The sequence below is a fragment of the Lotus japonicus genome, chromosome 2, assembly GCF_012489685.1.
Source record: "Lotus japonicus ecotype B-129 chromosome 2, LjGifu_v1.2".
NCBI classification, from domain to species: Eukaryota; Viridiplantae; Streptophyta; class Magnoliopsida; order Fabales; family Fabaceae; genus Lotus; species Lotus japonicus.
In genome coordinates this window covers 72,874,221-72,888,667 of record NC_080042.1, presented here as the reverse complement: position 1 = coordinate 72,888,667, position 14,447 = coordinate 72,874,221, and the positions used below count along the sequence as shown (strand labels likewise).

The following is a 14,447-nucleotide window of genomic DNA, read 5'->3' as shown; positions in this document are numbered from 1 at the left end:
TAAAAAACACAACAAATTGAAATTTTCCTGCCTCATATTATAAGGAAGAGAACCGATTATGCTTGTCGTCGCACAGAAAGAGATTAGATTGAGATCGATTACAGATTCGGGACCAACCACCACCAATTCAACACATGAAAACTTCAAAGTCAAATAGAGGAGTTGTATAGTTTTCCTTTTGTTGTGTAACCCACATTCAATATATTTCATCAAATGGAGCCTCACAATAAATAAGCACGCATGGTTAGTCATAGTCATAGTCATTCCACACCCATGTGCATTCATAACACCGTAAAATAAATGAACATTGACAACCCTCAAGATAGAAAGAAATTAAAATGAGCATAGTGATGAGCTGTGATCATGTGTTGTGGCCAAGATTTCACCACATCTGCAGTGAATTTGACCCAGCACGGAATTGAAGTTGCTTTTATTTTGAACCTCATATAAAAAATAAAATATACATGAATGTTTTCATGATGCATGTGCATGGATGAGTGAACACTGCTATATGAACTTTTTTTTTTTGAAAATGGACTGCTATATAAACTTACAGGTTTAATTTCCAAATTAAAGAGAATATTGTTAAACTTTTACTACGTATATGGTAGTTCAGATAGAAGGCTTTTTTTTGACTCATATGAAATATGTAGTTAAAATATAACAAAACTCAACAAGTTAGTGCATAAACTAACAAAACTCAACACCATTAGTATTTAGATTCATCTGACAGGATTCAGGGTGTGCTTCCTTCTTAAATCTCCCAATGCTAAGCAGAGGCCAAAATTTATTCAGCTAAAGGAGATATTCGATGATTAAAACTGCATAGGATATCAATGATATTAGGCTAAAGAGCGAATCACATATATACTATCTTTACTTATATAAAAAAAAACATATATACTATATTTCATTCAAAATCTTAAGACATTAAGTCTATGACTTATCTCACTTATAAATTGGTCAAAGTTGTCATTATCTTCCATTGTGACACTTATCACATTTAATATATCATAACATATAGTATAAGAGGTGGAGGTGAGTTTTCTCTTGCCGGTTGGAATGTTATTCAACGAAGTTGTATTATATTTCTCTCTATATATTCAAAATGATTTAATATTCATATAAAAGATCACATAATTTTATATACACCCAAAATCTTGAAAATAGTGTACAAAGGCAATTATCCTCTCTTTATTTTTCTAGTGAAAATCATTATATGTATAGTTTAAAAAATCTCCCACCTCGTCGGGTTAATTGAATGAAGCAATAGAATACTTTGAGATGGAACGTAACGTAAGGCATTTTGGAAAAATGTGGATTTGTCAGTGATGTTTCTCAATTTCATATTCCTCTTTCCTAATATGCAATCTAAATTACAAAAATATTTTTCTGCCAGCCCACGCATTGTTGTCTAAATATTTTAAGCTAGCCCACTTATATGGGTCCATTAATATGAAAAGAAAAATGCCTCCGGAGAGAAGTATAAGGTAATCCTAATAGTTAATTAATTTTGTTTGACCTTTATTATACTTTTGTGGAAAAGTTTTAGAGTTTTTTCTTTAAAATTTCGATACCTCACAATTGTCAATTTGGAATGAGCAATTCTTTCTCTTTTTTCCCGGTTAAAATCGATTTCATAAAAAAAGGTACATGCATCACTGCATCAGTAAAGAATAGAGGTAGCAAGAGGATGATCCTCTGCCTAAACATAAAATTTCAAAGAAATATGTCTTCTTAGCAAGAGCATCCGCAACACCATTACATTACCTCCTAACATGGATAAAATCACAAGATGGAAATCTTACATAGTCATAAACAGTCCTTGAGCAATCTAAGACAGGTAAAGCTTGTGATGAATTATGTTTTCATATATACTAACAGCAAGGTACAAAGGTAGAACATGTACTTAGGCAAGCTTACAAGCTTTACCCCAAGAAATTAAAATAGTGCACCATTAGTTTATTTCTCTATCATTATGAGTGATTGATTCAATAAGTACATATTTGATTCTTCTTAAATATTATCTCAAATTCAACTTTTGTGAATGAAAAAAATCTCATAACAGAGTTAGCTAACGAAACTCTAACGATGTAGGTATCTTTGGTTTGAACATAATTGTTTTTGTGGGAGGATACAAGTAGAAAAAAAATGTTTTATTTCTCTGCCATGATGCCATCTATATCAAAGTTACTAGTCCATGTGGATTATTTCATATTGGCAATTATATGCAATTTTCCAAAAGTAAAGGCCAATTGCACTCACCATTCAGTAGACAAAGGAATCAAAAAAAGATGGGGACCATATTGGCAATTACTTCGTAGGACAGCAAATCAGGCAAAATTAAATACAGCAATCCCTGCCTTTGCCAAATTATTTTAATCACACTACCAAAACGTGCCTCCATTTATATATATATATATATATATATATATATATATATATATATATATATATCACCCCTGGCATTTTTTCAGTGTAAATAATGTGCAATATACTTTCATACACTTTACTGATAATACTGCTAAAGTTACAATTTTTTTTTATCAGCAAAAGAAGTGTATTAATTAGACAATTTCAAATATATAATTTCTTTGGTAAAAAAGTTAAGTACTTAATTAAGGTCAAATAAATTGATGTTAAATAAATTGATGTTGTCATGTCAATGTGATGTGCTCATCATCTACAAATCACATCCCATGCATGACATATTAGTTAACATGGCAGTGCCATTTTTCTCATGATCTTCAATTCTTCATGAGTGATATATCTGTACTTGTATACTCTGTTTTTATTTTTGTTTTTGAAATGAAATGTTAACCACCTCTTTCGCTTGATCATTTATATTAAGCATTGCTAATAAAGTTTATACATATAATAAATTTTGATGTGGATATACATTATGCTAAATGTAAGAGGAAAAGAGAATGCGAATCTTGAACAGAACAAGTCCATTGTTCTGCATGTAATCATCACATCCATATAACCCTGTTTGCAGGGCACTCATGATCATGAGTCCTTTAGAACCTTAAACTGCTCTCTTTGTATAAACAGAACTTAGGAACACCTTTGATGATGAGAATGATGACGAAGTTTGGTATAAAATTAAGTTGAAGATATTTTTTAATTAGGTGCAAGCCTAAGGGGTACTCAGTTTCCCTTTAAACTTCTCCTATTAACACAGCCCCAATCAATCTCTCTCTCTCTCTCTCTCTCTCTCTCTCTCTCTCTCTCTCTCTCTCTCTCTTGCTAACAAAAGGCTGGCAATCCAGTTATTGACTACCTTGAGAGGTTCTAGAGGCCTAGGAGTTGTTTCCAAGTGAGTTCCCAAAAGCCAAGTACGCTCACATAGCAACTAAGAACATGCATTTTCAGCTGACTGGGAAATTAATTGCCTAAGAATGTACCGAATTGGCACAACTCACCTCCAAGGCACAAATTGATGGTTTGTTTGATTGTTGGTTTTGAAAACTATATTTAAAAACTGTTTGGTCTAAAATCTCACAATTAAGCTAATTGATCTAAAATCATTGAAACTTCTTAGACTATTTACTTTTGGAACTAAAGCAAATCCTCCCCTTAGGAAACTTGCATATTTCGTGAAACTCTCTAAAGAAATTCAGCAAGTCTTAACTAATTGTCCCACAAAACTCTTAAAATTTTAGATTAAACTCATCCAAACTGGGAGCCTTGTTACGGTCATGATCACTTGTTTTAATATGACTTCCCAAAGCTCTAAATTAGTTCCTCAAACTTTCTCTGATCAAGCCATCTCTTTTGAACTCCATATTAACGGATCTTCGATATAGTAAATTCTATTAGTATAACGAGTCTTAAATCAACTCAAAAGTTAACTAAAAAAACTAGCTCAAAAGTTGAGATTTGTTCTAACTTTTATAAACACTTATTTGACCATATTTTTAACCAACATGAGGCTTTTAATACACTTCCTCACGTCCAAGGCTGGACATTTGAAGGGTGGAATGAACATTAACAAGTGACCTAAATATGAGAGGTCTGCACAACAAATGAATTTATGATAAATTCTAATACCATATTAAAATTTAGGAGTTTAACTCAACCCAAAAGTTAATTAGCTCAAGAGTTGAGGTCTGCTTCATATTAAAATTAGTGAGACCTAACTCAATCCAAAAACTAGTTGAAGTTTGCTATACCTTCATAAACACTTATTTAACCATATTTTTAGCCAATGTGACACTTCTAACAAATTCTTTTACGATAATTTGATATATATCAAGTTGAGATTTGACAACATGATCGAGGCCATTAAAGTGCTGGGATACATGTCACATGGGAGGTGAGTTAGTTACTATCCAAATTAACCTCATCCTTTGAAGTTACAGAAAAAAGGTAACTAACTTGGTCCAATGTATATCCCTAATTAGCTGGAAGGTAAATCAGCCTACCTGTTACGAAAGAGCGTGGTCCAACTTGCGATCATGGGAATCAATTCATACAAACCATTTTTCTATATATAACAAGTTTTTGTTGATAATATCTTGAAAGGAGTTATAATGATACTATATAGAACCAACAGTTATAAAGTTCATAGTAAATGTTTCCTTCATTGGATTTTTGACTTTTTCTGTATACAGTTTGAACACCGAAAATTACTTAAAGCGAAACAGTCATTCAATTTTCTCCCACAGAAATTTTTTTCTAGTATAAGTCAAAGTATCTCCACAAATAATAACGCGAGACTATTTTAATTTTTCGCTTGCCTATCCGTAAAAGATTGATTAATGAGTTTTTTTTTCCATTGGTTAAGAGTTATAAGTTAAATACTCAATCACTTGCTTAAGTAATAACAAAGTACTTAACCACTACAATCCAAACCCACTTGTCTTCTTTCACACACTATCTACTGTCAAGAAACATGTCTCCAGCTCATAAAAAGAAAAACAGACTTTAGACATAGAAGCTAATCAAGTCAAATCCAAACAAATCGATATCAACATTTGATGGTGGAAGCAACCAAAGTCTCTGTTAAAAACACTATGGAAATTCAACATAGTCTATCTGAGCAGTTCGCTTATTATGGCAATGGGAAATAAAATCAATAGCCTTTGACTGCAGTTTGAATTTGAGAACTATCCTATATAAATACATATATCATGATCACTCACACTCACTAGCTAACCATGGCATAAACAGTTCTTGTACAAGTGAAGTGTCTAGTTGTCACACTAATTAAAAAATTCAAGATAACATTAAAATAATCTGAAGATTTTTTTCTTAATGCATCTTGAATTTTCAATTAGTTGTGTCTAGACTCTATAGACACCATGTCCATACTTACACAAGATTTAATTGCTCTGATCAGAACATTGGAGAATCTGATGGTGAAGAGTTCACTAAATTAAGAATGCTGCTCCAGTAGTTATTGTTATCAGCTTCATAGAAATCACTGCCACTCCCACGACCACCATTGTTAGATTCTCCGCCGCCTTCCGAGTCATCGGAGTTTGTTTTAAGTAGAAGATTGGTGAACCCTTCTTCAACAACATCATCTCCAACAACACCTTCCATGAACTCATGAAATCCAGAAGTGAAAGTCATTGAACTCTCATGATAACCTTTCCACTGCTCACCTTCTTCTTTCACAACTCCTCCTCCTGTCTCAGAAGAACCTGAATTAGTGCCCACAAACTCAATCATAGCCACTGCAGTGCTATTGTTTTCTGTTGCTGATCCAACAGTCATGATTGGTTGCACATTGTTATTCTCAGAGAAAGATAGGGTTGAGGTAGGAGACTCAAGGTCATTAATATTAGTGCCACCATTTCCTTCATTGTTGTTAGCTTTTAATAACCACCCTCCATTGTTCCAAGACTTAATGGCCTCAAGGGAACGTGATGATGATGATGAGGGAAAAGATGTTGATGATGTTAATTGCGGCTGCGACGGCGGCAGTGGTGGTGCTTCTAATTTGTTGGTGTTGTTTGGGATTGGGGCTGAATTAGTTGAAGCAGAAGATGAAGATGCAAAAACATGATGATGAGAACTTCCAAGGTGGTGGTTTTGGAGCGAATGTGAACGAAGTTTTGATTCCCTAACAAGTCTTGCTTCTGCTTCAAGGCGAGCACTCTCCCACTGAGCCATGTGGGAGAGGTTAGCGGCGGTTTTGGACTGGCCGTCGCTGGAGAGAAGTGCGTCATTCTTGGGCTTGTGGGTCACCGGATCAATTCCCATTTTAGTTAACCTTTTCTTGAGATGTGTGTTCCAATAGTTCTTGATCTCGTTGTCTGTTCTCTTTGGTAAGTGTGTGGCTATAGCTGACCACCTGAGTACGACACACAACACGGATTAGGATTATCTTATGTGAATTTTATTTTAATAATTGTGTTAACACAACATAAAATGTCAATGCAAACCCTAGCTAGATGAAAAATTCATAGTTAATTTCTGTAATGTCTTAAGGCATTAGAAATCACATGCATTGGCCATTTCTTTTTATTGCTTTGGGTAGAACCAGGAGATAGACAATAATATATCCTTTTGCAATTAAAGATTCACCTTGAGTGAACTTGGATGTCAGGGAGGGAAGTAAATGGTGTAATGAAAATGGCAGAAGCACAATTCAAATTATTTGTTGGAGATAGATTGGAATTGGGGGAAGAAATTGAGGTGACATTGCATTTAAGACACACTGCACTGGAAGGGAATTGGAAAAGAAAAGAAATAATTGCTACCACACAGAAAATTTAATGATTTATATTTTAAGTGCTGAAAATACAAAATATCAAGTTGAAATGAGGTGTCATAATTCTTGTCATTTAAAATTCAAAAAAAAAAGTGGAACAAAATTGTATAGGAGATATACACTCACAAACACACATAGGTGTTCACATTGTAATTCAAGAAAATCTAAGAAATGAATGTATATACCAAACCTGTTCCCTAAGAGGGCATGGAGTTGAATGATGGTTTGCTCTTCTTGCAAACTGAACTTCCCTCTCTTAATATCAGGTCTAAGATAATTGGTCCATCTCAGTCTACAACTCTTGCCACACCTTTGAAGTCCTATACAATAACATATGAGGAGTTTCAGTTTATATATAACACTCATGGATTCTACACTGCAAATATATTATCTATCAAGGAAAAGAAATTAAAAGAAAAACTTACCAGCTTTTGCAGGCAAAGCACGCCAGCTTCCATGGCCATGCTCTTCAATGTAAGCTAAAAGCTTCTGATCTTCCTCTGGAGTCCACGGTCCTTTCTTTAAACCAACCTTGTCGCAACATTGTGATCTTCCCATTTAGAATTAAGTGGAAGGAACGCTAGCTAAAGACTGCAGTAGCTTCTCCTCTTATTTATATAGAAAATGAAGAGAAGAAGAAGAAAACTGTGTGGGGGAAAGAGAGAGAGAGTGAGAGAAAGAAAGGACAAAGGGTTTCGTAAATGAAGAGATGGGCATAGAGAAGAGAAGAAAAGGTCAGCGACATAAATGGGACAATAAACTATTTTAACAGTGGGTTTCTGTGGACTATCATTCCAAAACTACCCTTCACCTCCAACTCTATTATCTGTGGTACTTGTGGGTCAATAAAACTTCGGTGAGTATTTGTAAACCAATAATGATATATACATACCTCATTTTTTAAACACTTAATTTACACATTTTTTTATTTCTATCTATTTCCTCTTATCATTTATGTCATCTCATACTTTCTCTTTTACTTTTTCTTTTCTTCTTATCTCTCTCCTCATTTTACCGCTCTCCATTTCAGAGAGGTGTGAATGAAACATTATTCATTTGTAAACATCCAATTTTTACCTTTAATTTACATACTATCGATATATGTAATAGTTGCGATTTTTATGGCCAAAACACTCAGCAGCGTGTGCAGGTAAAAATTACTAGTTTTTTTTTATAAACTAAGATAAATTGTTAGTAGATTAATATAAATTATTTCTCGTCAGTATTTGAACTTTGGTTATTCACCAGTTTGAGCTACCCACCCTACCTGGTAAAAACCACTAGTAATGTATATGTCTAAAAGATGTCCGTTAAATACGAATGTTTAGATGACAATATTTTTTGGCTTAAATACTCTTTTGGTCCTTGAAATTGTAAAGGGAATCAAACTTAATCCCTGTAAAATTTCCGCATCAAATTGGGTTCCTAAATTTGTTTTTTTAATCTAATTAAGTCTTTTGACTCAATTTTGAACGGTCAACGGTCTAGTGACAAGCCTAGTCAGCCGAAGATGACCACATAGACTTTTTCACATCAATTTTAGTCCCTTAAAAATATTTTAATCAATTTTAGTTTCTGTTTTTCCACCTTCATCTTCTTCAACTTCCACCTTCTTCCCCTTCCTCCATAACTCAAATCCTTAAACCTACAATTTCAAAACCCTAAAAAAACTATATGTTCATCATATTCATCTTATTCTTCCAAAACCTAGAAAATCAGAGGTAACAAAAAAATATTTTTCAAGGTGGAAGAACAAGGACTAAAATTGATCAAAACATTTTTCAAGGGACTAAAATTAATGTGAAAAAGTCCACGTGGTCATCCTCGGCTGACTAGGCTTGCCACTAGATCGTTGACTGGTCAAAATTGAGTAAAATGACTTAATTTGATTTAAAATATATATTTTTGGGACTCAATTTGATACGAAATTTTTTTTGAGACTCAATTTGATTCCCTTTACAATTTTAAGGTTCAAAAGGGTATTTAAGCCATATTTTTTATAATTTGGTATTCGTCCTTAATTCCACTCACAACTAAGAATGCAAAAAAAGAATGGAACAAAATGGAAGAAATGATGAAAGATTAAGATCCTCACATGTCACATAATAATATCAAGTGAAACATTTTGTTTATCTTAATATGAGAGAGAAAAAATGATATGATAAAAAAATATATATAAAAAGTGAGTGCTAATGAATTCAAATTCTTTGTGGATGGATATGTCCATTGTTTTCCTGTCTATTGCAAGGGTTATAGTTTGCTTTTGCTTTTTGTTGCATCGGGTTTCTAATCAACCCACCCTTCATCGAAAAAAAAACTATTATAGCTTGAAACATCTACATTTTAGTGAGCATAATTTTATTCAACCATCTTTAATTTAAAACTGAAATCCTAGATATACTTAGAAGATTAAAAAGAATCACTTGAACAAATTATCTTCTTATGCATGAGTGCAATATGCCAATATGTTATTGGATATGGATAGAAGGGTGAAATGGTAGATTTTGATCTTGATATATTTACACAAACTTTTTTTTAATATATATTTCTCTTGATTTTTCGATCACATCATTATAATATCTCTCACTATTTTTATTTCCCTTAGGTTGGAAGTGAAATTTGAGTGTGTATGAGTTATTTTCCCACGAAAATGGAGGGATTTCAGTGTCTTTTCATGTTATTACAACCATGGTAGAATTTTAAACCAGGCGACAAGAAAGAGCTACCAAGTTAATTATAGCCATAAATTTAAGAGACACGTCACCTAGTATTTATGGCATTGTTACGGCCGGTTTTAAATTATTCATCATATGGGTCCATCTCAATTTTTCTTTTATCTACCCATCGATGTTTGCAGGAATATATTTATTTTTTGATAATGTTTTACCCTATTATTCTCTTTAGGTGATTGTAGGGTAGACTACCATTTCGTAACTCATTCAGAGAAATCTAGTATAGTTGTTGATTGGGTTAATGATGAAAAAATTTCCAACCTATGAATTTTTGCAAATGAAATAATATGGTAGGCTAAGAATTTGCGTGCTAAACTGTTGATATATGATTAAACAAAGTCTTTCTCGTGACATATTTCATATATGTACTTCATTTAAAAAAAAAAATCCCAAAGACAGTGTCTTTATTTTCGTTTTCTCTCATTCAAGAAAAAATTAACAATAGTGAGGAAACATAAGTGTGTAAATAACCTCCCTTACTTTTCTGGACCATGAAGAAGAACGTGCCTACTTGAATGAAAGGTTGAAATTAGGCTTAGTTTCAGTAATCTCCAACTAGGATTCATTCCAAGGATCTCTATATGATATAAACAGTAAACAGCAATTCTTTAATGCACCTTCACCCTAAAAAGAATCACTAGACTAGACTTACGTGTATAAGTTATTTGAAGTGAATTGTCATATTTAATTCAAAATTCATTTACCTAGAAAATTTATTTTCTTGAAAATCTGGATGACATTTTTCTTCTAATTCTGGCTTATTAAGACTAAGGTAGTAGTAATATTATAAAAACCAGATCGAGCACAAAATCAATGAAAATACTGGTTCCCAGTTCAATAATTTAATCATGGTTATACTGTTGTTTATTCAACAAAAAGTTAAATATAATTTTTAATTAATATTACATATCACATTAAATAATTTATTGACGTATTATTATTCACGTACAGAGAATAATAAGGACGTATCAAGGCCCAAAACTCTAACAAATGTAAGGTCTTATAATAACCTAGCCGCCTAATGCATAATAGTCCAAAAAAATTATCCTTACAAGGTTAAACCTTCCCTAATTCCCTTTTATAGAAAGTAATCAGGACCCTAGCTAATCTATCCCTAGTGGACTCATGGGTCTAGTTTCTCGACCCAAGAGTCCATACAAGATCTATTCTTGCTCATAGGCGGGTATTTCCTAAATCGCTAAGTGCATGTTTCTACCACATATTAACGCCTCTTGGTCTCCTTGAGAGCCTCTTGCCTCCGCTCTCCATTGGCGTCCCTGATGAGCATTCTCACCTCTTGGGCTAGACCTTGGGCCAAGTCAACTCAAGGGCTCGCCCATAGTCCTATAAAAGTTGATAATCCATTTGTATATATATGTGGAAGCATTCTAACTCTATATTAGACTTTATTTGAATAAAATGTATTTCTCTTAAATAAAAAATAACATTTTTATGGATATATTGTAGAAAATTTTATAACATGATTGTTCAAAACTGATTCTAGCTATTTCAATAGCAAGGATTTTCACTGATGTTGATTCTACAAGTTTTGACCTAGTTTGATCAATTTTGAGATCCATCTAATCTCTTTTTTATTTTAAAATAGACGGAGCATTTAACTGATTCTCGATTCAAATCGGACCGATCAATCTCATTATCAAAACTATGAGTTCAAGTTGCTTGAATTCGGTGGGTTATGAAATTTCATTTTATAACTCATTTAACACATACATTTTTGTAGTTCTTAAATCTAAAACTCTCAACAAATTGAGTCATAAGTAATTTGGGATGTGACTCGAGTCAATTCGAGTTCTACTTAAATTAGTCTTTCTTTTTACCTCAAATTTTGTTATTTGTGCTTTTATGTATGTAGATATATATCTGACCAAAGAGTTGACTTGAAACACTATCATGTCAGCCCTAACATGTATAGGTGCTAGAATAACAGAGTCTTCTCTGTGCAATCAAGAATTCATGGCAAAATTTAGAGATTTCCATATGAGGTCGGCTACAGCCTACAAAGAGAGTAGGGAATAGTTGCTTCCAATATTTCTGAACATTGATTTCTTGTGTGTGGTTGGTTACTCTAAGGCTAGCTCCTCCTAATTCTCATAACTCTTGTGTGTTGTTGTTGCATTAACTTGTGTCCATTATCCAATGTCACACATAGACAGTCCCAATCCAAAAGTATCTAATTAAATGAGCAACATTTGAACATCTTGCTTTTACATGATAGAGAGCTACATAGGATCTATTAAACATCTTGCTTTTTACATGATAGAGAGCTACAATTGACACTAGTGAGTAGTGACTAGTGACTAAACTAATTTAGAATCAACAATTAATACCAATTTAATTACTAGAACTCTACTAATTTCCTCGAAATTCATGGAAGGCACTTACCATATACTAATGGAAAAGCAGATGACTTAGGCAGTTTAAACTAACCTGGAATCCACTCTTATAAGTCACCAATTGCCCAAATTGGAAACTAGAGCTGCCAAAAAAGGTGGGCACTTATAGTTGGAGCTGTGACCAAGGTAATAATAATGTTAAAAAATTGGACCGGTTCCTATATCGATCAAAGCATCCGTTCAAGATTTTATGGTTGAATTGATGATAATTAAAAAATATTTTTGATATTCTTCACTATAATATCCAATATATTTAGACAAGAAATTAAGAAAGAGGTTAATTTCTAACTTACCGTGTAAAAAGTTTTATACAGTCATTCAATCGTATCCATATTCATTTTATATTTTAAATATTATTAAATTAAAATTAGTTATGAGCTAATAAAATTGAGGGATGTGATTGAATTATTGTATAAAATTTATTTACATTGTCATTGAAATTAATCTCAGAAAGAAATTCAGACTAATTTATAAATTTTAAATTACTATAGATTATTCATATTATATCATTTATATGATGAAAAAATAATAAATGGTTAAAATAGTTTTATAAACTAAAAAATAAAAAATAAACTGATTAAATCAACCAAATTTCAGTATGGTTTTGGACCAGTTCAAGCAGTTCATAATTGGTTCGATTAACTGATTCTTAATATGTTGAGATGTGTCGCATTGGTAGGTCCGATTTTCTAAATTATTCACAAATTTCTCTTTGCGTGTTAAAATATTTTCAAGATCACACTAGCTCTTTCATATTATATATTTCATATTATATATGAGAGTAATTTTGAAAAAAAAATGTGAGAAAAAAGTCAAAATTAAAACTCTTAAAGAGTAACCCATGCATAGGAGTGAATATAAGGGTAGAGTGAGTATCATGCTCACTAAATTGTATATTGTGAGGGGCACTTTGGTGATTTAGAAGGGGATGAGGAGGAGGAATTTAAGAGGGTGGGGGCTATAGGGCTGCGTAAGGGGGATCTTGAATGATTTGGTGCATGAAAAGACAAGGAGAAGGGTCCCGTGGTGAAAAGGGGGCTAAAATAGAAAACATAAATGTGCGTGCTTAGCTTAGTACGTGGTGTGTGATGCAATTTCAATTGCATTTGCAAAGTTTCTCACACTCACTCTCATGGGAATGGATCCAATCCAATCCAAGACTCATATTGGGTGCAGGCAGGACAATGGGGACACCCACCTTTAAATTTCCTTAGATCGTTCGTTGCCAGCTCTAGCATTGTAATGGTCCAGCACACTCTTAATGGCCCCTATTAAATGACTGACTATTACACTTGTCAATGTGACATCCAAGTCCCACATGCTTCATATCGGTCGAAAACAAAAATATATATCAACGCGTGAGTGAATCAATTCAACAAGGCTTGGCTAAGAAGAAAACACATGATGATGATCATTTAGATTTATATTAGAAATGATCACTTTAAATTTTACTAATTTGGTTTAGATTCATAAGAGGGTAAAGGGTGAAGTTAATAGAAACGGTTGAATTCAAGTTAAAGTTTATGTACGATTTGGATTTTTGAAAATGAGGGGGATAAGGGATTTATTAGAACATGGAGCATAAAAGAGATCCACCTGATCACCAATAATCGACTGGGACGTGGATGGTGTACATCTTATGAGAGTTTAACTACTCATAACCCACTGTCCCACTCCTTTATGAACATTTTTTCATACATTTCTAATTTCTTATAAGTTTCTTAGAATTTTATTTTTTTTTAATTCAGCACACTTAATCTCAACTTTTTTTAAAATAAATTAATTACATAACACCCGAGATTAGTCACTAGATGCCACTAGTACTGGTGAATATCCTACTCCTCCAAAAAAAGTTATAGTGAGTTATAGTAACCTTATTTAGTTGAATAAGGAAAATTAAAATGCAATCAACGTGGCTAATGTAACATTTACTTACTTATACAAGGCTGCCAAGGACATGTGGGATTATTTAATTTGAAAGAAATACAGCAAAAAGATTTTACCTAGAGTATGAATTGGGGAGATTATTTTAGATATTGGCTTATATTTTAGAAATTATGGTTATAATTTTAGAGCATGAATATATTTTGGTTAGCACTTGGGCTATAAATAATATATTATTTTTATCTTTTGTCCTTTTTAATGTAAACTTTTAGTTATTTTCTGGCTAATAACTTTTTAAATATATTTATACATATTATGGGCCGAGATTTGACGACTCGTAGCGTAACCCATTGGGGGATCAGTTTAGGCCAAGACGTTCTTTTTAGTTTTTAAGGCCCAATCACCAAGCTTCTGCTTCCATGAGAAGCCTACACAAACATGTGGAGGCGATGAGGAAAAAAAGACACAAAGGTGAAAAAAAAAGGTGAGTGAGTTTTATGGGTGCTAGTAACACATTCTTCAACACAATTATACTAATGCGATTGGTTAAACTTTTTAACAATCAACAAATTTTTTAAGAAGTGAGAGAAATATATTAATTTTTTCAAAACATAAATAAGTCGCAAGCTTTTTTGATGCTTATAGCGTCTACCCACTGGATAAGTCCCTATTGAAATCGAAAAACGACGAAAC

At 32.9% G+C, this 14,447-nt stretch overlaps 1 protein-coding gene across 1 annotated transcript; it reads right to left on the bottom strand.

Annotated features, from left to right (window-relative positions):
• Positions 1–4,951: 4,951 nt before the first annotated feature.
• LOC130739387 (transcription factor MYB16-like) lies at positions 4,952–7,440 on the bottom strand. The gene is made up of 3 exons (XM_057591659.1): positions 7,150–7,440; positions 6,915–7,044; positions 4,952–6,304 (listed from the first exon to the last, which is right to left on the bottom strand). The coding sequence occupies exons 1-3, from the start codon at positions 7,280–7,282 to the stop codon at positions 5,341–5,343; spliced, it is 1,227 nt and encodes a 408-aa protein (XP_057447642.1). The 5' UTR covers positions 7,283–7,440; the 3' UTR covers positions 4,952–5,340.
• Positions 7,441–14,447: the final 7,007 nt, after the last annotated feature.